Source organism: Ranitomeya variabilis, chromosome 1 (assembly GCF_051348905.1).
Source record: "Ranitomeya variabilis isolate aRanVar5 chromosome 1, aRanVar5.hap1, whole genome shotgun sequence".
NCBI lineage: Eukaryota > Metazoa > Chordata > Amphibia > Anura > Dendrobatidae > Ranitomeya > Ranitomeya variabilis.
Genome location: NC_135232.1, coordinates 377451214 through 377476119, shown reverse-complemented (window position 1 = coordinate 377476119; position 24906 = coordinate 377451214). Strand labels below are relative to the sequence as shown.

At 39.9% G+C, this 24906-nt stretch overlaps 1 protein-coding gene across 3 annotated transcripts in view; it reads left to right on the top strand.

The window, feature by feature from the left end:
• PCSK5 (proprotein convertase subtilisin/kexin type 5) overlaps positions 1 to 24906 on the top strand; it is a 738778-nt gene that overhangs the window by 356401 nt on the left and 357471 nt on the right. For all 3 annotated transcript variants that reach the window (XM_077249026.1, XM_077249027.1, XM_077249028.1), the window contains exon 8: positions 12116 to 12328. In XM_077249026.1, the coding sequence (XP_077105141.1) occupies positions 12116 to 12328 (213 nt within the window). The remainder of the gene's footprint in view (positions 1 to 12115; positions 12329 to 24906) is intronic.

The window sequence follows — 24906 nt, the reverse complement described above, 5'->3', positions numbered from 1 at the left end:
AGTACTGTGCTCTAAGGGAAAATGTCACAGCTTCAAGGGTATAGACAATTTACCTGAGTGGATGAAACTTGGGCTAAATAGCATTTTTCCTGTAAGGTTTCATCAAAAATTTTGGACAGCCTTTTTGTATAATTGTAGACAGTTACAGTTAAGGTGGTTGTCCCCTACTCGGACAACCCTTTATCAATCCCTACATTTCCCTCCCCAGTAAAATAATCTAGGGGGTATCGTTTCTCCTTATGGAGAGTGACATACCATCTCTGGCTTGTCAAGGTAAGGAGGCTTATTTGCCGTACAATGCTCCTCTGGGAAATTAAATATGCAAATTGCCTCTTCTGAGAAAAAGAGGACTTAACTCTATAGCGCCACCTGTTGGAAGTAGCGATCCTACAAGTCACAATCAACCCTCTAACGAGTCGTGCAATATGACTTAGAATAAAAGCCAAATCAGTATCTCAATTCGCAGACACGGTGTGAATTGAGATACTGATTTGGCTTTTATCCTAAGTCATATTGCACGACTCGTTAGAGGGTTGATTGTGACTTGTAGGATCGCTACTTCCAACAGGGGGCGCTATAGAGTTAAGTCCTCTTTTTCTCAGAAGAGGCAATTTGCATATTTAATTTCCCGGAGGAGCATTGTACGGCAAATAAGCCCCCTTACCTTGACAAGCCAGAAATGGTATGTCACTCTTCATAAGGAGAAACTGCAAGCTGAAAGCAAGGACCTCCAACGTGGTATTTTCCGAAATACTGCCTGTACCACGTGCCACGCCAGAGAGGCAACGGGAGATTAGGGAGGTTAATAAGTGGCTCAAGAATTGGTGTAGGAAGGAGGGGTTTGGGTTCCTGCAGAACTGGGCCGACTTCTCAGTTGGCTACAGGCTCTACGCTAGGGACGGGCTGCACCTCAATGGGGAAGGTGCAGCTGTGCTGGGGGAGAAAATGGTTAGAAGGTTGGAGGAGTGTTTAAACTAGGGATTGGGGGGGAGGGTATTCATTTTATAGGAGGGGAAGATAGTGCAGATAGAGACCTGGGCACAAATAAGGAAGTTGGGGGTGGCGGAGGCATGGGGGGTGGGGTTAGAACAGTTAGTAATTTAAGAAAGAATAGAGGTACAGAGAGTAACATCAAGTGCATGTATACTAATGCCAGAAGCCTCGCCAACAAAATGGATGAATTAGAACTAATGTTGTTGGAGCATAATTATGACATGGTGGGGATATCTGAGACGTGGCTGGATGAGAGCCATGACTGGGCTGTTAACTTGCAGGGCTATAGCCTTTTCAGAAATGACCGTACAGATAAGCGAGGGGGTGGGGTGTGTCTGTATGTAAAATCGACCTTAAAACCCATCCTGCGTGATAATATAGGTGAATCTAATGAAAATGTAGAGTCTCTGTGGGTGGAGATAAGGGGAGGGGGAAAAAATAATAAATTACTGATAGGGGTTTGTTATAAATCTCCAAAACTAATGGAAGCAATGGAGAATATCCTCGTAAAGCAAATAGATGAAGCTGCGACTCAAGGAGAAGTCATTATTATGGGGGACTTCAACTATCCTGAAATAGATTGGGGAACAGAAACCTGCAGTTCCAGTAAAGGTAATCGGTTTTTGACAACTATGAGAGACAATTACCTTTCACAACTGGTTCAGGACCCAACAAGGAGGGGGGCACTGCTAGACCTAATATTAACCAACAGGCCAGACCGCATATCAAATATAAGGGTTGGGGGTCACTTGGGGAATAGTGATCACAAAATAATAAGTTTTCATGTAACCTTTAATAAGATGGGTAGAAGGGGGGTGACAAGGACACTAAACTTCAGGAGGGCAAATTTCCAACGGATGAGAGAGGATCTTGGTGCAATTAACTGGGACGATATCCTGAGACACAAAAATACACAAAGAAAATGGGAGACGTTTATTGGCATCCTGGATAGGACCTGTGCACAGTATATACCGTATGGGAATAAACATACTAGAAATAGGAGGAAACCAATATGGCTAAATAGAGCTGTAAGGGGCGCAATAAGGGACAAAAAGAAAGCATTTAGAGAATTAAAGGAAGTAGGTAGTGAGGAGGCATTAAATAAATACAGAAAATTAAATACATTCTGTAAAAAGCAAATCAAGGCAGCAAAGATTGAGACAGAGAGACTCATTGCCAGAGAGAGTAAAAATAATCCCAAAATATTCTTTAACTATATAAATAGTAAGAAACTAAAAAATGACAGTGTTGGCCCCCTTAAAAATAGTCTGGGTGAAATGGTGGATGAGGATGAGGAAAAAGCCAATATGCTAAATGACTTTTTTTCATCAGTATTTACAAAAGAAAATCCCATGGCAGCCAATATGACTAGTGATAATAATTCCCCATTAAATGTCACCTGCTTAACCCAGCAGGAAGTACAGCGGCGTCTAAAAATAACTAAAATTGACAAATCTCCGGGCCCGGATGGGATACACCCCCGAGTACTGCAGGAACTAAGTACAGTCATTGATAGACCATTATTTTTAATCTTTAAAGACTCCATAATAACAGGGTCTGTACCACAGGACTGGCGTATAGCAAATGTGGTGCCAATATTCAAAAAAGGGGCAAAAACTGAACTCGGTAATTATAGGCCAGTAAGCTTAACCTCTACTGTGGGTAAAATCCTGGAGGGCATTCTAAGGGATACTATACTGGAGTATCTGAAGAGGAATAACCTCATGACCCAGTATCAGCACGGGTTTACTAGGGACCGTTCATGTCAGACTAATTTGATCAGCTTCTATGAAGAGGTAAGTTCCGGACTGGACCAAGGGAACCCAGTGGACATAGTATATATGGACTTTTCCAAAGCTTTTGATACGGTGCCACACAAAAGGTTGTTACATAAAATGAGAGTAATGGGGATAGGGGAAAATATGTGTAAGTGGGTTGAGAGCTGGCTCAGGGATAGGAAACAAAGGGTGGTTATTAATGGAGCACACTCGGACTGGGTCACGGTTAGCAGTGGGGTACCACAGGGGTCAGTATTGGGCCCTCTTCTTTTTAACATATTTATTAATGACCTTGTAGGGGGCATTCAGAGTAGAATTTCAATATTTGCAGATGACACTAAACTCTGCAGGGTAATCAATACAGGGGAGGACAATTTTATATTACAGGATGATTTATGTAAACTAGAAGCTTGGGCTGATAAATGGCAAATGAGCTTTAATGGGGATAAATGTAAGGTCATGCACTTGGGTAGAAGTAATAAGATGTATAACTATGTGCTTAATTCTAAAACTCTGGGCAAAACCGTCAATGAAAAAGACCTGGGTGTATGGGTGGATGACAAACTCATATTCAGTGGCCAGTGTCAGGCAGCTGCTACAAAGGCAAATAAAATAATGGGATGTATTAAAAGAGGCATAGATGCTCATGAGGAGAACATAATTTTACCTCTATACAAGTCACTAGTTCGACCACACTTAGAATACTGTGCACAGTTCTGGTCTCCGGTGTATAAGAAAGACATAGCTGAACTGGAGCGGGTGCAGAGAAGAGCGACCAAGGTTATTAGAGGACTGAGGGGTCTGCAATACCAAGATAGGTTATTACACTTGGGGCTATTTAGTTTGGAAAAACGAAGACTAAGGGGTGATCTTATGTTAATGTATAAATATATGAGGGGACAGTACAAAGACCTTTCTGATGATCTTTTTAATCATAGACCTGAGACAGGGACAAGGGGGCATCCTCTACGTCTGGAGGAAAGAAGGTTTAAGCATAATAACAGACGCGGATTCTTTACTGTAAGAGCAGTGAGACTATGGAACTCTCTGCCGTATGATGTTGTAATGAGTGATTCATTAATTAAATTTAAGAGGGGACTGGATACCTTTCTGGAAAAGTATAATGTTACAGGGTATATACACTAGATTCCTTGATAAGGCGTTGATCCAGGGAACTAGTCTGATTGCCGTATGTGGAGTCGGGAAGGAATTTTTTTCCCCATGGTGGAGTTACTCTTTGCCACATGGGGTTTTTTTGCCTTCCCCTGGATCAACATGTTAGGGCATGTTAGGTTAGGCTATGGGTTGAACTAGATGGACTTACAGTCTTCCTTCAACCTTAATAACTATGTAACTATGTAACTATGTAACGATACCCCTTAGACCCCAGTCCAGAGCCTCTCACCTAGCCAAATCAGTTCTCATGCTTCGCACTGACGAGGGCCAACAGCCCGTAACACCGTGTCTGCGAATTGAGATACTGATTTGGCTTTTATCCTAAGTCATATTGCACGACTCGTTAGAGGGTTGACTGTGACTTGTAGGATCGCTACTTCCAACAGGTGGCGCTATAGAGTTAAGTCCTCTTTTTCTCCGAAGAGGCAATTTGCACAGTAAAATAATAGCACTTATACTCCATTCTGATGTATCCGCCGTTCCAGTTGGGTTGCCAGGGGCTTTCCCCGGGCCCACGTGACATTGTCACGCGATCCCTGTGGCCAATCAGTGGTGGCTTCACTCTCCCCTCCTTCGGACAAATAAAAACATCCAGAGGAAGAGAGAGCTGCTGTAGGAGAGTTGTAGGAGAGGAGAGTGAAGGCAGCACTGGTTGGCCACAGGGATTGCCTAACAAAACAATGTCATTAGAGCCTGGGCAGACACCAGAGGTGGGTTTCATTATTTTAATGGGTGGAAACCTAAAGAATCAGTAGGGGTTGTCCTAGTAGTGGACAACCCTTTAACAGTGAATTCTGTCAATGAGTTTGTCTGATAACAGTGTCTGAGGCTTTTACCTCTTATCTCCTCGACAATATTCTAACCTGTTTTATGACCAGATGAAAGTTGAACTTTTAATTTGTTTTGTAAAAATGTATCTTTGAAGATCGCTTAGGAAAAGGGAAAACGCTACAGACCCTCCACTCACTGACAGATTCACTGCTAATTTATTCTGCAGTCTGTGCTTTCCTACACAAAGACTGTAGAAGAAATCCAGTTGAGGTTTTTAGTCCAAAAGCAGGTACTTTGGTAAAAAAAAACAGGCTCATTACATTTCAAATACTAAAGCAGGCAGGAGGAAGAACTTTGTCACAGTGGCTGCTCATCCTGTGTGATAAATTTAGCTATAAGGCATGTTAGAGTTTTTTCTGCCACTTATCACATTGGTTGGCTTACTTTAGACCAATATCTTGATGATCTATGTAAAGCGTTGTGGAAATTATTGACTCTGTGTATGTTAGTAAAATAAATAAATATTTCAACCAGATTATTAATAAATTTGGCACAGAATGACGGCACAATTGCTATATGAGATCTGTTCCGGTATCCCTTCCAAAATCTGAAATAGTCCTTGAAGACCTGAAATCACTCAATTAACAACTACCGGTTTATTTGTCCTAAAGCGACTTGTTACATTTCCAGTGGACACAGATTTTAGTCCTACTGACAGTATAATATCTGTTTCAGCTCTTTTCTGGTCTGCTTAAAATTCAGTTCTTGCTGACCCATTCATCTTTTCTTGAACACATGAATTTAATATTTTTCTTCAACACAAAAAAAGCTTTTCTTTTCCTTATAAATTGCGGTGGCATTGACTGAATGAGCCAATATAAAAATGAATTGTTTCTTGAAAATGTTATCCATGCAACATTAGAGGTGCAGACAACAGATATATTTGTTTTCATTTATTTCTTTGCCAATTGGCTAAAACTGACCATGTGAACTGTCATATGCTCTGTTGTATACATTTAGTCATGATGATTTATGTAGTCTCGAATGCCCTGGAAAATATATATATGCTTACTGTTTTTACTATATGAGCAGTACTGCTCTCAACATTTCCTGAATCTACTTTAGGTAGGAAGAGATCACCATCTATGAAGTAGAACAGAGGATTGATTTTAAGAGCAGCTTTCAATATGGAAGACTGGATGCACCAATGAGCAGTTGTATATAATTCCTTGGTGATAGTAGTGGATCACTAGGCATTACGGCCTCCTCAGTAATTAGATGATAGTTGTCCAAACCTGCCAATATTGCAAGGATTTGTTGACCATCTGATGTGTTCGGAGGCCTCCTGATTCTCACCTGAAAGATGATGTCGGAGGAGAGAAGGATCGGGCAATTGGATTTTCAATGCCTGATCATTTTGTTTTCAAAGGAGATAAGCCACTGCCGTATACTTCTGTGGCCATTCTTTTCTCCACTTGAGCCTTTGAAAACACCGAGCCTAGAGTTCGGGGAATAGAAGGGATAACTTTCTGCTGAATGAAAATTTGCCCAACAGCTATCTCATGTATGTCCAGCTTTTTAACCAGACCCACAGTTATCAACCAATTTTGAACAACGAATTAAGAAAAATGATTTACTTTTCTTTTTGTTTTTAACTCCAACGTGAATAATTTAGAACTGTTTTATATTATATATGCTAAGGCTAAAAGTAAATTGTTATGGGAAGTAAATTTATATTGATATTTTATAGCCAACTAGAAAAACTTAAAACATCTGATATGTGACCTGCATCATGTGTTCATTCAAAATATTAATTAAAAAAAATTCTAAAAAGCACAAAACTTCTCCTCTGTAATACAGAATGGCGCCATATATTTTTAATAATGCCAATTTTGCTTAATGACCTATTGATACTTAAATCTTTCACTGTCATAGAAAAATGGCCAAAATGCACAAAAATACAGTGGTAATAGGCACAATAAATCACATTCACTGCCTTTTGATCATCCAGTTTTGTGCAGTAATAGTAAGACACAACATTGATTAACTACTATAACCCTATATAAATATTTAGACTGTCACGGGAATGTGCACCTGGATCACCAGTGTTCTCTCCTAACACGGACATTCCAATAAATATATTTATCAGCAGATTTAACATTTCCTACAATTAATTCAATTAGTATATTTAACACATACATTAGATAAATTAGTGAAAAGATTTCTTCTAAATAAAAAAAAAAAAGATAAATGTATAGATTGCTTGCCACTGCTTTGGACTTTACCAAACTATGGTATGCCATGTGTTTGGTATTTGACCCAATATTGACAACGTTTTATTTATTGACCCTACATATTCTTCATGTTCATGAGTGGTTATTTATCTTTTGACATAAAACATTTAATTAAGTTAATAATATTTAGTAAGTTACAATATGTAGCAATATTTAGACATGAGCATAATCAAACCACTTTTTTGTCAATGCAGCCTAGTAGAATTTAGTAATTGTTTACTAAAGCCTAGCGATTAATGCATATGGAGTCCATATGATGTTACGGAAGAATGAATTATTTGACTATTATTCTCTAAAATATTCAAAAACTAGATTAATTCACCTAATGAGCTCTTAATTGCTAAATGAGTTGCTTATTCTGAAAAATTGATAGTTGAAAATGTTCTCAGATCTACCAAAGAATATTTTTATTTCAATAAAACTGTAGTGCTGTTAGCAGTTGGGGTTTTCTCTTCTTCAGAGCAAAAAGGGAATGTGCTGTATAACCAATGCCACCAATTCAAGCATAGTTTACAGCTCTGTCCGTCTAATTGAATTGATTAAAAGTATTATTTTATTTTGGATATTCAATGCTGGAGAGGGGCTTGAATGGTTCTTTTACGGAAATATTTCTTGCGTTAATCCCCAGCTTATCTTGTAACCAAGACAAAGATTTCATATAAAAAAGAGATTCCTTTAAGATCTATTCCTGACCTAGTGATAGAAATGGGCTGCTGCACATGCAATTACTTCAAGAATAATGCCTGATGTAGGAAATATACAGTATATCATATATATGTTTCAGGAAAATATATCTTTCACTGTGATAGCCATTAGATAGAAAGATCTAAAAAAGTGAGAGTTCTCAGAGTTACATATAGTTGTATATTTACTGTATAAATACTGTATATTTTAATTGCTAACTGAAAAGATGATAACTAAGTTTTCAAGACTACTCTGCTCCCTTCATCAGACATAAATATACAATTTGTGATGAAGAGACCTGAGTAACCACATAAGCTTGCTGAATATTACCATTTTTTTCAGTTAGCCATTAAAAGATATTAGCCACTGAGGACTCTCGATCTTTAATATTTTTCTGTAATACATCTATATATACAGTATATATATATATATATATATATATATATATATATATATATATATATACTGCTCAAAAAATAAAGGGAACACTTAAACAACAGAATATAACTCCGAGTAAATCAAACTTCTGTGAAATCAAACTGTCCACTTAGGAAGCAACACTGATTGACAATCAGTTTCACATGCTGTTGTACAAATGGAATAGACAACAGATGGAAATTATTGGCAATTATCAAGACACACTCAATAAAGGAATGGTTCTGCAGTTGGGGACCACAGACCACATCTCAGTACCAATGCGTTCTGGCTGATGTTTTGGTCACTTTTGAATGTTGGTTGTGCTTTCACATGAGACGGACTCTACAATTCACACACGTGGCTCAGGTAGTGCAGCTCATCTAAGATGGCACATCACTGCGAGCTGTGGCAAGAAGGTTTGCTGTGTCTGTCAGCGTAGTGTCCAGAGGCTGGAGGCGCTACCAGGAGACAGGCCAGTACACCAGGAGATGTGGAGGGGGCCGTAGGAGGGCACCAACCCAGCAGCAGGACCGCTACTTCAGCCTTTGTGCAAGGAGAAACAGGAGGAGCACTGCCAGAGCCCTGCAAAATGACCTGCAGTCATCAAAGCAAAAGGTGGCTACTTTGAAGAACCTACAATATAAAACATAATTTCAGCTGTTTCACACTTTTTTGTTAAGTGTATAATTCCACATGTGTTAATTCATAGTTTTGATGCCTTCAGTGTGAATGTACAGTTTTCATAGTCATGAAAATACAGAAAAATCTTTAAATGAGGAGGTGTGTCCAAACTTTTGGTCTGTGCTGTATATATATATATATATATATATATATATATGTATATATATATATATATATATATATATATGTATGTATAATAATGCCCCAAATGCCCCATGTGTCAATTGTGCAAATTAATTTTGACACTTAAAATTTCCTCCATTGTCTTTAAGGTATGTTCACACTGAGTGTTTTGATGTAGAATTTGGAGTGGATTCTGTTCCAATTTCAACATAGGGAAATGCTTCAAAGAGTCTATGTGTTTATTTTAGTTCTTTTCAGCCTGGTAAATCGAGCAATATGCCAATTCTAGAGGCTTTTCTGCCTGAACAAAAAAATCTTAATTTTTTTTTTTTATTTTTTTTTCAGGAATTTTTGGATTGCCAGTTGCTTTTCTTATGCATATAATCACCCATAGAGTGAATGGGAGGGTTCTCACAATATCCCCTCTTTCAGAGCTGACACTGGCATGTGTACTAGCAGGACCTGTGGTGATGTCATGATCATGTGATCATCACATGGTCCTGGTTAAATACCTGGATATGAGAGACAGTCTGCATGTGTGTTGGGAGAGGGAACACTTCCATGTGGTTCCAGGAGGAGTGGAGAACATTGCTAGGTGTCTGCAGGTGGAACCTGCAGAGCAAGAACTCTTGTGCACTTTGTTTTGTTTTTCCGTTAAGCCTGAAAGGCTCTGCTTTTGTTTTTGTGGACCCTGCCTTGGTCTATGCTGACTTTAATAAACCAGCAGGTGTATCACTATCCAAGTGTTCCTGTGTCTACCTGAAGAAGCAGCTAAATGTGTCAACCCTTCACAATATGTACACTATTAGTTCGGTAAAGGAGGGTGGATATCATATGCTGCCCATCCCATTATCTTTTCACTGAACCCATCTGTTGCTCCAAGATGGTATCTACATCTATAAACATAAAAGTGGCATGTTTAGCTAAATGTGTCAGAGGTCTACTGACTGGCTGAAAGGCTGAGTCTGTTTAAATATTCTGGTTTCTAAGGGCTCTAGCCATGATCAGAGCACTTCCAGAGGCAGTACCTCTCTTCCCTGCCTAGTGACACCTAGAGAGTCAAAGAAGAAGGTAGCGCTGGGTCAGGAAATATAGCTAGAGAGGCAGGGGCTCATAAAGTGCCCAAGTTACATCCAGAGCACTTAAGTCTAATTTGCATATAGAGTAAAACATTCTTTTTTCAGCAATGAATTGATACATTCCACATCGGCATTTTGGGGGGAATTGGGTGGCTTGTGCTATTATATTCCCTTTAACACAGTTGTATTAATAGTAGAAAATTCCACTATGTTGTAGTCAATTAAAGAGTTAATCACTGAGCTATTAAAAACATCCAATTTTGCTTTTGGCACCTTTCTCTTTCATTCATTTTCAGTTCTCAGTATCCTGTTTAGATAATCTCTTCTGTTTTATGTACATCAGTAGATTTCAGCAGCTGGCTTCAGATAAATAGCTGAGCATTAACAATTCACAAATCATTGATGTGCCCATTGTTTTTTGCTGTGAGCTAAGGATGGCATAAAAGAATACAGTTCAATACCCATAAAAAGTTCAAATATACAGTATATATTGTATTTGTATCACATCCATAATGGAATTTCTGTCAAACAAAGCTCTGATGTTTTTGAATGTCATTTCCTGTTAACAGCTGACTGCTTCATTGTAACTTTAACCCCTTAACAACCGCCGATATGCCTTTTAATGACAGCAGTTAAGGATACTGCTGGCCGGCACCTGGCAACAATAGGACATTTTTCCTATTGGTTCATTTTGATCACTGTGATAGACCCTATCACAGTGATCAAAATGAAAAAAATAGTAAATCAAACCCCCCCCCCCCCTTTATCACCCCCTTAGTTAGGTAAAAAATAATAAAATTTAAAATTTTTATTTATTTCCATTTCTCCATTAGGGTTACAGTTGGGCTATAGTTGGAATTGGGCTAAAGTTAGGGTTATGGTTGGGCTGGAGTTAGGGTAGGGGTAGGGTTAGGGTTGAGCTAGGGTTATGATTGGGCTAGGGTTAGGGTTGGGGCTAGGGTTAGGGTTGGACTAAAGTTAGGGTTGTGGTTATGGTTGCGATTATGGTTAGGGTTAGGATTAGGGTTAGGAGTGTGTTGGTTAAGGTAGTTAGGGTTATGGGTAGGGTTGGGATTAGCGTTACGGGTGTGTTAGGGTTAGGGTTGGAGTTAGAATTAGGGGGGTTCCACTGTTTAAGTACATCGGGGGTCTCCAAACGCGACATGGCACCACCATTGATTCCAGCCCATTTTACATTCAAAAAGTCTAATGGTGCTCCCTTCCTTCTGGCTCAAACAGAAGGCTTTCCCCCACATATGGGGTATCAGCGTACTAAGGATAAATTACACAACAAATTTTATAGTCCATTTTCTCCTGATACTCTTGTGAAAATAAAAAAAATTGGTTCCAAAATATATTTTTGTGAAAAAAGTAAAATGTTCATTTTTTCCTTCCATATTGCTTTAGTTCTCGTGAAACACCTGAAGAGTTAATAAACTTTTTGAATGTGATTTTGCGCACCTTAAGGGCTGCAGTTTTTAGAATGGTGTTACTTTTGGGTATTTTCTGTTATATTGATCCCTCAAACTCACTTCACATGTGAGGTGGTCCCTAAAAAAATGGTTTTGTAAATTTTGTTGGAAAAATGAGAAATCGCTGGTCATCTTTTAAATCTTATAACGTCTTAACAAAAAAAAATTATGTTTCCAAAATTGTGCTGATGTTAAGTAGACATGTGGGAAATGTTATTTATTAACTATTTTGTGTGACACCATTCTATGATTTAAGGGTACAAAAGTCAAAAGTTTGAAAATTGCAAAATTTTTCAAATTTTTGCCAAATTTCCATTTTTTTCATAAATAAACGCAAGTTATATCAAAGAAATTTTGCCTCTAACATGAAGTACAATATGTCATGAAAAACATTCTCAGAATCAGTGGGATACGTTGAAGCGTTATAGAACTATAACCTCATAAAGTGACAGTGGTCAGAATTGTAAAAATTGACTTGGTCAGTAAGTACCAATTTGGTTCTGTCACTAAGGGGTTAATACTTCGAAAAATAAATAAAATTCATGGTGTAAATAATGCAAAAAATAAAGAAACCTATAAATATATACATATATTTATCACTTTTTGTGTTTTCTTCATCTTTTATTTTGTTGCATTTCTCATTTTAGGGGAGAAGAGGTTATGGCTCGATTTTTGTCTGGGCTTCTGGCAACGGTGGTAGAAGTCGAGATCATTGTTCATGCGATGGATATACTAATAGTATCTATACAATCTCAATCAGCAGTACGACGGAGAGTGGCAAGAAGCCATGGTATCTAGAAGAATGTGCATCAACATTGGCTACAACATATAGCAGCGGAGAATCATATGACCGAAAAGTGGTATGTAATATCTTCTTTATAGCTAAGGGGAGTCTTATTATTCTGAACACAGCTGGGCAAGACTTATATAACCAGTACTGTCCTTTTGTACAGCTTTGGTATTAATGTCTCTAATATAATCATAGAATGTTAGAGTTGGAAGGGACCTTCAGGATCATCGTGTCCAACACCCTGCTCAATGCAGGATTCACTAAACTATCTCAGACAGATTTCCGAAGACTTCCCTGAAAGGAGAACTCCCCACCACCACCACCAATTTTTTTCTAATATCTAATCTGTATCTTCTCCCTTTCAGTTTCATTCTATTACTTCTCTTGTTTCCATGTGCATATGAGAATATGGATGATCCCTCTACATGTGACATTCCTTCAGATATTTGTAAATAGCTATTAAGTCTCCTCTTAACCCTTCTTTTACAAGCTAAACATTCCCAGATCCTTCAATCGTTCCTCGTAGGACATACTTTGCAGTCCGCTCACCATCCTGGTAGCTGTTCTTTGAACTTGCTCTAGTTGTCACGATATGTACCGACCCAGCAGGGGGTCGGTCAGTGGATGGCATGACACACACACAAAGGAATGGAAATGGGGAGTGGAAGGCCCTACCAATAGGGAATGATGGATGGACACCTCCTTCTCCAACCTGAGCCTGTCCCTGCACTCCCCTAATCCCCCAAGTGGGTCCTTCCCCCCATCGCCATCAGGAACAATGTCCCTTACTGTCACCTAGCACTGCCATGGCTAGTGCACTGGCCAGCAAAGGCACTCACCACTGCAGATGGAACAACACAGGGGACAGTGACAAAAACGAGTCAGACGAGGAAAAAACATCAAAGTTAGCTTAAAAGCCATCTCTGCTGCAAAGCACCACACAGCAGAAGAAAGGCAACCAGACCACGAACTCCACGAAACCGGCTGATTCATCACTGCAGCCAGAGCTCCTTACTCCAGGCCCTTGGTCAACATAGATTGCTCTATCACCGACAGTGAGCTGATGCATCAGGTGACTATTTAAAGGATGTGGGAGTGGTCATCACCCACATCAGCTGTCCTAGCAACTCTGCAATTGCACTACACAGCCAGCAAGGGAAACTGACATGAACCCCTGCTGGCCTGAAAGGAAAAAAGCTACATTTAAATCATAGTGGAACAAGAACTTCCACGCATAGAAAAATGGATTGTGACACTAGTTTTTCAATGTCTTTTTTAAAATGTGGTGCCCAGAATTATGCACAATATGCACCTGACCAAGGAGGCATACAGGGGAATAATTACTTCACATCATCTAGACTCTATGCTTCTATTAATACATTCCAGAACTGTGTTTGCCTTTTTTGTTGCTGCATCACACGATTGACTCATGAGCAGTCTGAGTTCTATTAGTGCTTCAAAGTCTTTTTCACATATGTAGTTACTTAGTTTTATTCCTCCCGTTCTGTAGATGTTATTTTTGTTTTTCTTGCCTAAATGTAGAATCTTGCATTTCTCTCTTTTAAATACCTTATCTAGATCATTATTAATCATTTCTTGGTCTTCTTTAGTGTTAGTATCCCCCCTAGCTTTGCATCATCTGCAAATTTGATCAGTTTACCTTCAGTTCCCTTATCTAGATCATTTATTATCATAAAACTCCTCTCTCCTTCTGTACTTGTACTTGTTTTGCTCATGTTTATTGTGCTTGTCTATATTTGCCCCTTTCACATGTAAAGCGCCATGGAATAAATGGCGCTATATAAATGTATAATGTATAATAATAATAAAAATGTTGAACAACACTGGGGCCAGGACAAAGCCTTGTGGTACCCCACTTGGAACACTTTTCCAATTGGATGTTTAATCATTTATTACCACTCTTTGAGTACGATCACTGAGCCAGTTATCACTAGACCTAACTGGAGCCTTGCCAGTCACATACTGTTAGGGCTAGTGAAACGCACCAAATAATTAGAAGGATGGTATAAGGTGCGTTCACAGCCCGGGGTCTACTGTGCAGAGATAGAACCTGCTGCTGAATAATGACGGACTATATGGCGGTATAATGTGGATATACACACAGGTTAGCTTCACCCGGTATAAAGGAAGCGAACCCTGATGCGTCACAGGGCCCCGGTACCCCACAAAGACCGCAAGCAAACAGTCACAGAACTCTGTCCCAAGACTCAGACCTCTTGCGCTCGACACTACTACGGAGGTGTCAGAGATGAACACAAATAATAATTTACTGCACAAGAGTGCCTGGCTGACACCACTAACCACCCAGACTTGGGCCAGGAAAGCGCTCTATTAGCGCACGGCGCCGCACTGGTGGTGACTGCTATCAGACGCTCTATCGTGTGCTAGCTGTGCGGAATAGCACTGTCAGGTGCTAGGTAGCTTCCACCATTCGCGAACAGTCAACAACACTAGGGATGGGAATGATTCGGAGCTTTCATCCATCGACAGGCATACATCCACACACACACGTTAATAACTTTATACTAGCGCATGGCCATGCGGCCATGCAAACCTTTTATAGCGGAAGCTCTCCAGGACCTTCCTAGTTGTCCAATAGGAGCTGCTACAGGACCTGAGCATGTGACCCCTGACCTCCAATGAGAATTCGTCAGTTGGGCATTCTCAGAAGAAGAAAAGCAGGACTTAGTCACAGGGACGCCTGCTCGCCGCTGATCAGTACTGATTACAATGGCTGAGCCTGGAAGGACAGCAGTAACCAGCCACACAGTATCAGCCTGAGCCAGATGCTGGGACCGATGTCTCTGCTGAGCAGGCTCCACTGTGGCTGGAGGAGAATGGGAGACCGCAGCGGATATGGTTTGAGATTCCCCCTGTGCAGTAGCGGGAACTCGGCACTTAACACATACTTGGTCATTTTTTCAATAAGAATTGTATTAGATACTTTATCAAATGCTTTGCTGAAGTCGAGATATACTAAATCTACCACATTTCCCTGATCCACCCAGTCAGTGATTCCATCAGATAAAAGCAGTTTTATTTTAGAGCACAGTCCAATGGCAGACCATATGGCTGCTATGGTTCCCATGAGTCGGGGAAGGCCCACCTACCCAGAATTTGCACTTTCATCTGTATACAAGGTTGCTGTCACTACATCGCGCCCACTTTGCCTGGCAGTGCAGAGGTTCAGACCACACACTAAACCATCCTACTATTTGGAGGGCTATTTGGGAGCCATCATATTATTTGTAGGACTGTGTAGAGGCCGGTTATCTGTTTAGAGTGCTGCATAGGGGCCAGTTATTTGGTTTGGATGGCTGTGTGTGGGCCAGTTATACTGTTTTGAGAGCTATGTGAGGGCAAGTTACATTGATTGGAGGGCTGTGTGTGGGGGCCACTTATACTGTTTGGAGGGCTGTGTGGGGGGCCAGTTATACTGTTTGATGGACTGTGCCTGTGCTATTTATACTGTTTGGGAACCAGTGTGGGGCCATTATACTATTTAGATTGCTGTGGGGGTACAGGTATACTGTTTGGATTGCTGTATGGGGGCCTGTTATTCTGTTGGAGGGCTATGGGTGGCATTATACTGTTTGAAAAGGCTATATGGAGGGCCATTATACTGTTTGGAGTTTTCTTGGGGGCCATTATACAGTATGGAGAGTTGTGTGTAAGCCATTATACTGTCTGGAAGATTGTGTTGGTGCCAGTTATACTGTTTGAAGGGCTGTGTCGGTGGCCATTATATTGTTTAGAAGGCTAGTGAGCGCCATTATAATGTGTGCAGGCCATTATACAATGTGGAGGGTTGTTAAAGCCACCATACTGTATGGAGTAGCACAATTAGCACTTCTGCTATGGAGCCCCATGATTTTTATGTACTCCCTTGCCACAGTCATATTAATAAGAAACGCATTTTTGTTTTATATGTGTAATTGTAGCTAGTCATTTTGTTTTTGTTGGCGAATTTACAGAGCAATAAGGCTGGTTTCATATTTGCGTTTTTTGCCGCTGCGTTTTAGCGCAAAAAAAGCATGCGTTTTTTTCCCTATATTTAACATTAAAAACGCATGCTTTTTTTTGTATACGTTTTGCCGCGTTTGACGACGCATGCGTCGTTTCTATGCTTGCGTTTGGTTGCAGAAATGCAACATGTAGTAATTTCTAGAGGCGTTTTTTTTGCTGCAAAAAAAGTATTGCTGTCTATGTAAACGTAAAGGCATATGTTACATATGTTACATTACATGTAAATGTAAAGGCATATACTAAGAAATGGTATTGTCAAGTACTTTGGAAATGGCTTGTCATCCCCGGTATGTCAGCTTTTTTAATGATGTGCTGTTCTTAATATCAAAGAATGGGTGTTTCCCTGTACAATCTGGCATTGTGCAATTAGTACTGGCAGTGTCAGAGTGGGCCTCCCCTTTGACAAGAGGAATGGAAAGCTGTCTAGGAGGAATAACACGGTAAAACACTGAGTTTGGATTCACAATTGTTATGAAATAGAGAATGCAAGTACTTTCTAAAACAGACACTTTGGGATTCCTGGCAGATCCTATTTGAAGTATATTTATAATATTAATAACATTAAACTATATTGAAATTTAATTGCATTTTTAATTAGCACTGCTTAATGTTATTCTACTGTCACCCTATTATTTGCCACAGTTATCTTTAAATACATTTATTTCGCCAGAAAATGAGTCCAAATAGTCTAACAACGACATAATATAATTTACTTCAATGAAATTAATCAAATTTAGTTTCTGGATTTACTTTTGTTAGTTTTGCTTAGTCTTAGCAAAATATTTGTTTGTACACACAGGTAGGTTTTCGGTTTATTTTTAGGCATGAAGGACTTTTTTGTAAGGAAGGGTGGGGGTGATTGTTGATCCGCTCCTGTGTATGACTTGAAAACTCATTGAAAATCTGCAGGCATAATTCCAGTCTAATTATGTTACCCACTGCAGTCTCAAATTCTGTGAATATGTCAACATATTTAATGGATTTTTAGCATGAAATAATAATAAATGTACTCACCTCAATTTATAATTACATTAAATGATGTGCTCATATTTCAGTTTAATATACACATATTAAATTCATCCAGAAGAAAGAGTATTCTCTTGCAAGGTTAATTTAGCTCAATATACTTCAGAAGGAGTTTTAAGAAATAGCCAACTCATACCTAGACACCTAGATACCTAGATTTATTTTGTTCAATTGGCCTTTATCATCAGAAAACAGCACAAAGTGAAAACTCCCTAAAAAAGACAGCCTCGTTGAGAAGACCACTCTTTATCCACACCAGATTTCCTAGACAGATTTTTAATGCAATTTTGGTCAGTTGTCTCGGAGAGTGATCACCGTTTCTTGCTATTTTTCTCTATGGAATCTTGGAGATGTGTAGTGCCACACTGCTCAGGCCAACATGTCATGGGGCATAGAAAGATGCTGCTATGTGTCCATAGCGGTAGGGGCGGACACTGAGAGCAAAGGGCCCCTGTACAGGAATTGTGTATGGCGCCCCCTCCTATTAAAGGGGTCTTCCATTTTCATTTTTTTTGTGCTCATCAGCTTGCGATAAAGAAGACATAATGAAGTTAAAGTTACTCATTTTCACCTCCTCCAGTGATAGCTACTGCTCCATCTACGTTTACAGGTTGCAGTGGTAATGTCACATGTGGCCACTTTAGCCAGTCACAGGGCTTAGCAATTTGTTCCATGTACCTTGGCATGACTGCTGAGCTTGGTGATTAGCTCCAGTACTCACATGTTTTAGTCATGACATCATGGCTGCAACCTGAAATCAAGTGCAGTAGAAAAGAGGAATTGCTGGCCCCAAGGTGGATGACTATCCCTGATTTTGTTTTTCCCTAGAGTAAACTTTAGGGCATTAAAAGAATTAAAACTGAAAACCCCTTTAAGTAACATTATTTGACACAAAAAACATATCATGTCATATAAGTAAAAATTACACTGCACACACGTCACATCAGTAAAGCGCACACATTCTATACTTTACACAAGCACAGCACACACATCTCATAAAGTGCACATATCATAAACATCACACAAGTGCAGGATACACAATGAATACACACATCAGACGAGCACAAACTCACACAACATGTACACAATAATTACTGCGCCATAAGTAAGTCACTCACACTGCTAAGAATATTTGTCACAGGCACATACACACACCATATACAGGGGGAAATACGTATTTAATACACTGCCAATTTTCCCACCTACAAAGAATGAAGAGGTCTGTAATTTTTATTGTAGGTACACTTCATCCGTGAAAGACAGACTCTAAAAATAAAAGCCAGAAAATCACATTGTATGATTTTTACATAAATAATTTGCATTTTATTGCATGACATATTTGATTACCTACCAACCAGCAAGAATTCTGGCTCTCACAGACCTGTTAGTTTTTTTTTATACAAAATCGACAGTGTATCAAATCCTTATTTTCCCCACTGTGTATAGGCAGAAGCATATCAGATATACAAGCACATACACACATACCATATATAGAGTATAGACAGGCACATATATATATATATATATATATATATGCATACCATATATAGTCACTTACACACAGGCGCATATACTATACGCACAGGCAAACATACTATACAGTATATACTGTATATACACAGGCACATACACATAAATACAGGCACATACACAGGCACACATACTATATATACACATAGGCATATACACACAGGCACAGACTCACATACTATATATACACATACATATATACACAGAGGCAAACATATTACTGTATATAGACAGATGAGCATATACACATGCACATAAACACATACAGTGAAGGGCAAAAGGGTAACAACTTTTTGAACTTTTGACTTTCAGTCTCCATAGCTCACCATCTACTACTGCTTTGATCATGAGACTACCATGATATAATAGACAATCATCTTGGCTATCTCATACATAAATTTGATTTGGAGCGATTACACAAAAGTCAATAGAGTAGGTTCTGAAAAGGTGCAAATGGGACTGAAAGAAGCTAAGAAAAAAGAGGCTAACAGATTGAGAAATTGAAGGAAATGTCAAGTTTGGTGGAGGAAGCATGATGATATCAGGTTGTTTCACAGCCAAAGGCATTGGATATGTGTCCATAATCGATGGTAGTTTCAATGCTGAGCTATATGTGAGGATCCTACAAGATGAGTTACTTTGTACACTCAACTACTATGGGTATGAAAAGGACAACATACTGTTTCAACAGGACAACACAAGGCATACATCGAGATTGGCGAAGAAATGGTTCAATGACAATGAAGCAGAGGTGGTGGAATAGTCCTCACAGTCCCAAGACCTCAACTCAATCAAACACTTGTGTGTAGAGTTGAAGGAAAAACTGTGTGCTAACTTTGGGAACATGTAGAAGAGACTTAAGATCAAATTTCGGTCCACACATGTTTGAATCTGATTGAGAGCATGCCCAGAAGGATTTAGGCAGTGTTGAAAGCCAATGGTGGATTTACAAAATACTAACAAGATAATAAAAATTTTAATTTAGATCTTTAGGAGCAAAACAGTAACAATGCAGTGACATGACAAGAATCTGTATAACTAATCATATGCTAAATAGTTGCAAGTCAAATTTAAGTATGAGATATCCAAAATGATTGTCTATAACGTGATGGCACACTCAACTTCAAATCAGAAGTGAATAGTGAATTATGGAGCCTGAAAGTCAAAAGTTCAAAATATTTTTACCCTTTTGCTCTTCACTGTACAGTATATACAATAGAAGCAGCACAGGCTGAATGTAAAAAGAAATAGATTCCGCTAGTATAATTACCTCTCAGTTTCCTCATAAGTTACAGCAGACCCCCTTAAATTTGCCCTGTGCTTCCTCTTCTGCTGTGTCCTGTTTGGTCAGGAGCAGTGGACTGGATGTTGAGCTGGAGGACCTCCATCTTCCTGCTGTCCCTTCAGCTCCGTTCTCCCTGCCCTCATATCTTGCAGGCCTGTTGTTATCATTGACTTCAGATGCTGTAGCCGCCATCTTCTCCTGAGCAGAGAGCCCCGGCCATCTTCTCCCCGGCGCTCTCACTCAGGGGGGGGGGGATGGAGCTTATTGCAGAGCTGCAGGTGAGCTTTTCGACTGGTTCCGAGGTTAATCGGGATCTTCAGCAGCTTCCAGTGAGCTATTTCAGACCCCCGGACATATACAAAACGCATGGTCCTTTTCTTGTTGAGAGGCCCCCCTCCTTCTGGACCCTGCACCGGTTGCACCAGCTATATGTCCGCCCCTGCATAGCGGTCTGACATCCAGCAAGAATTCTACACTTCACCTTTTAGAATTTATAAGGCACATACATGATACATGCTATGCTTTGAACAGTTGTCTCTGCAAACATAAAGCAGTACCTCTCCCCACTTCACATCCAACGCAAGATTGTGTGAAACAAAGAGATGATGTGATGTACAAGCCAATTAACAAAAACAGAAAGAAAAAATCAGCTTACCATTCCAATAGTAAGTTGGCGGTCATGCATTATTGAATATACTTGGTGTAGGGGTCCATGCGTCGGGTCCCACAAACTGCAATAGAAGCAAAATTGAAATGTAAGATCCAGCTTCAAGGAAGTCGAGCAATAGATCAAAATGTATAACTTTATTTCATCTTCGGTTACACATGCGCGATATCTGCCGATTGTGCACACCATCTGGCAAGTACCTGTACATGTGTCGTCATCAGTACTACTCACCTCCAAATGCAGAAGTGAGCAGCATCAGAATAACTCTTTAAAGCTGAATCTAATTATAAAGTTATTATTACATATCCAGGATATGTGATCCATCTCTGTGACCAACATTGATCACTGAGATCCCATTCCTCAAGATGACTGCAGTGACAAGATAGGTTATGTCAACAGAAAACACACTCACTTGGCTGTTAGTCTGACTCCCATAGATAGATGGATAAGTGATGAATGTTTAAGGGAAAACTTCTTGCTGAGTTTATTATATTTATTATAGCAAATAGTCTGGAGAATGTGTGACAAAGTATCAGGCAACAGGCTTTCCTCATGCAGAAACATACCCAGCTTGTGATATAAATGAGGCTTAACAAAAATATCCGAGTTTCTAAGGTCATGTTTATATCATGAAATGTAACATATCCCAGAAGGGGTCTAGTAATGTGGGCTGTTTATATTTTTCTGGTTGCAAGCTTAAAGTATCACTTGAGTATATATGTAGGATTTGTATTTATGAGCTGAAGGTAAATATCAGCTTTTGACAAGCCGTAATGCATATTACTTGCCCTGCACATGTTAGCTTCCTAATACCGACAATCCTTCTAGCATGTTGTGATTAATGAGCCTGTCCCAGCATGGTATTGAGTTTGGAACATCATGTCAGCTATTGAAGTTTTCCTGCCTGTTGGTGGTCTTATGCCCTTCTTATTTGCTTCTTAAGATAGATGGAAGTCCTCTGCGAACGTGAATGCTTTATAACTAAAAGCCTTGTTTTAGATAGCTCTGGTAATTATGCTTAAACACCCCAATTCCTGTCAACAGCTTTCCTTTGAAAGAGTCCTGATGGATTTTTCCAGTCAGGGAGCTTTCTTTAGGTATTATCCACTTGATCTCCAGTAGCCAAGAAAGAAAAAGTATAAAGCTCAGCACAGATGTTTTACTGGTCTGCTCCAAAGTCTAATAAATAGTTATCTCTTATGTCAGTCAGTCTGATGGAGGCATTCTCCCAATTTCCTATATCAAGTCTACAATATTTAGAGGGAAAAAAGGCAGAATAATTTTATCTTTACTTCTTATTACACTTTTAGAGGCCAGTGAAAAATGTAATCATAATTTATGTATTTCTGTAGCTTATATTTTGCAGTGGTGCACAGAGATTGCCAACACATTAAAGTTTTTCTTTTTAATAGCAGATACCTTCAGTTGGGATCGGTGAGCCTCTGCTTTGAAAGGAAGATATTACCCAATTCTCGACTATTTTGCCACTCAAATCAATTGAGCAGTGTATATAAAGATTAAGTAGATCTGATTAAGGTCATATATAATCGTGTGATTGTGATACTGCCTGGAACATTGTGGCTGATATACATTTGGCTGCATGATCATTGCCTGATTTGTGACGTTGCAACACTATAAAATTCAATGCTGCATTTGTTGTAGGAACTTGTAGCATCAGCCCATGCAACATAAAGCAATGACTAATTATATAATATACTAGCCAATTTATGCTTTTCTCACAATAGACTCAAAGTTCACCATGTCGCCTTCTGAAGCTCTTCAAAGAGTCTACTAAATTTAGAGACAACTGTGGCATCAACATGGTCATCCCCCTCACATTTATTATAGAAACCACCCACTTCCTAGACCATTTCTCTGCCTGGCTGCCGCACTTCATGTCCTCAGAACTACCAACCCTCAGACTTCAACATCCCCATAAACAGCCCCACTTCTACATCTGCATCCCAGCTTCTATCACTAACCACTTCTCTAGGCCTCTTACAGCTCTCAACCTCTGAGACACACAAGGACGGTAACACCCTTGACCTGGTCTTTGTACGGCTGTGCTCAATCTCCTACCTAGATAACTCACCGCTTCCCTTCTCTGACCACAACATTCTCTCCTTCACACTCACAAATCCTCGCCCACCCCAGCACACTCCTACCTACCGCATATTCAGAAATCTACATGCCATTAACCCTCATACACTTTCAGACTCCTACACTCATCATTGTCCCCAATCTTTTCTTTTTTCTGTCCTGATCTGGTTGTACATCACTTCAATGACACTCTTAGAAGCACCCTTGACCAAGTAGCTCCCCTCACCCTCAGAACCTCCAAACACAGAGTGAAACAACCCTGGCTCACATCGCAAACCCGATTTCTCCAGCGATGCTCTAGGTGTGCTGAACGCTTATGGAGGAAAAGACGCACACCAGAAGACTTCATACACTTCAAATTTATGTTAAGGACCTATAACTCTGCCCTTCACTTCGCCAAACAGACCTACAGTGCCTACAAGTAGTATTCAACCCCCTGCAGATTTAGCAGGTTTACACATTTGGAATTAACTTGGCATTGTGACATTTGGACTGTAGATCAGCCTGGAAGTGTGAAATGCACTGCAGCAAAAAAGAATGTTATTTCTTTGTTTATTTTTTTTTTAAATTGTGAAAAGTTTTTTCAGAGGGTCATTTATTATTCAACCCCTCAACCCCCCAGAATTCTGTTTGGTTCCCCTAAAGTATTAAGAAGTAGTTCAGGCACAAAGAACAATGAGCTTCACATGTTTGGATTAATTATCTCTTTTTCCAGCCTTTTCTGACTATTTAAGACCCTCCCCAAACTTGTGAACAGCACTCATACATGGTCAACATGGGAAAGACAAATGAGCATTCCAAGGCCATCAGAGACAAGATCGTGGAGGGTCACAAGGCTGGCAAGGGGTACAAAACCCTTTCCAAAGAGTTGGGCCTACCTGTCTCCACTGTTGGGAGCATCATCCGGAAGTGGAAGGCTTATGGAACTACTGTTAGCCTTCCATGGCCTGGACAGCCTTTGAAAGTTTCCTCCCGTGCCGAGGCCAGGCTTGTCCGAAGAGTCAAGGCTAACCCAAGGACAACAAGGAAGGAGCTCCAGGAAGATCTCATGGCAGTGGGGACATTGGTTTCAGTCAATACCATAAGTAACGTACTCCACCGCAATGGTCTCCGTTCCAGACGAGCCCGTAAGGTACCTTTACTTTCAAAGCGTCATGTCAAGGCTCGTCTACAGTTTGCTCATGATCACTTGGAGGACTCTGAGACTGACTGGTTCAAGGTTCTCTGGTCTGATGAGAACAAGATCGAGATCTTTGGTGCCAACCACACACGTGACGTTTGGAGACTGGATGGCACTGCATATGACCCCAAGAATACCATCCCTACAGTCAAGCATGGTGGTGGCAGCATCATGCTGTGGGGCTGTTTCTCAGCCAAGGGGCCTGGCCATCTGGTCCGCATCCATGGGAAGATGGATAGCACGGCCTACCTGGAGATTTTGGCCAAGAACCTCCGCTCCTCCATCAAGGATCTTAAGATGGGTCGTCATTTCATCTTCCAACAAGACAAAGACCCAAAGCACACAGCCAAGAAAACCAAGGCCTGGTTCAAGAGGCAAAAAATCAAGGTGTTGCAGTGGCCTAGTCAGTCTCCTGACCTTAACCCAATTGAAAACTTGTGGAAGGAGCTCAAGATTAAAGTCCACATGAGACATCCAAAGAACCTAGATAACTTGGAGAAGATCTGCATGGATGAGTGGGCCAAGATAACTCCAGAGACCTGTGCCGGCCTGATCAGATCTTATAAAAGACGATTATTAGCTGTAATTGCAAAAAAAGGTTATTCCACAAAATATTAAACCTAGGGGTTGAATAATAATTGACCCACACTTTTATGTTTAAAATTTATAAAAATTTAACTGAGCAACAAAACTTTTTGGTTTGTAAGATTTATGCATCTGTTAATAAATCCTGCTCTTGTTTGAAGTTTGAAGGCTCTAACTTATTTGCATCTTATTAAACCTGCTAAATCTGCAGGGGGTTGAATACTACTT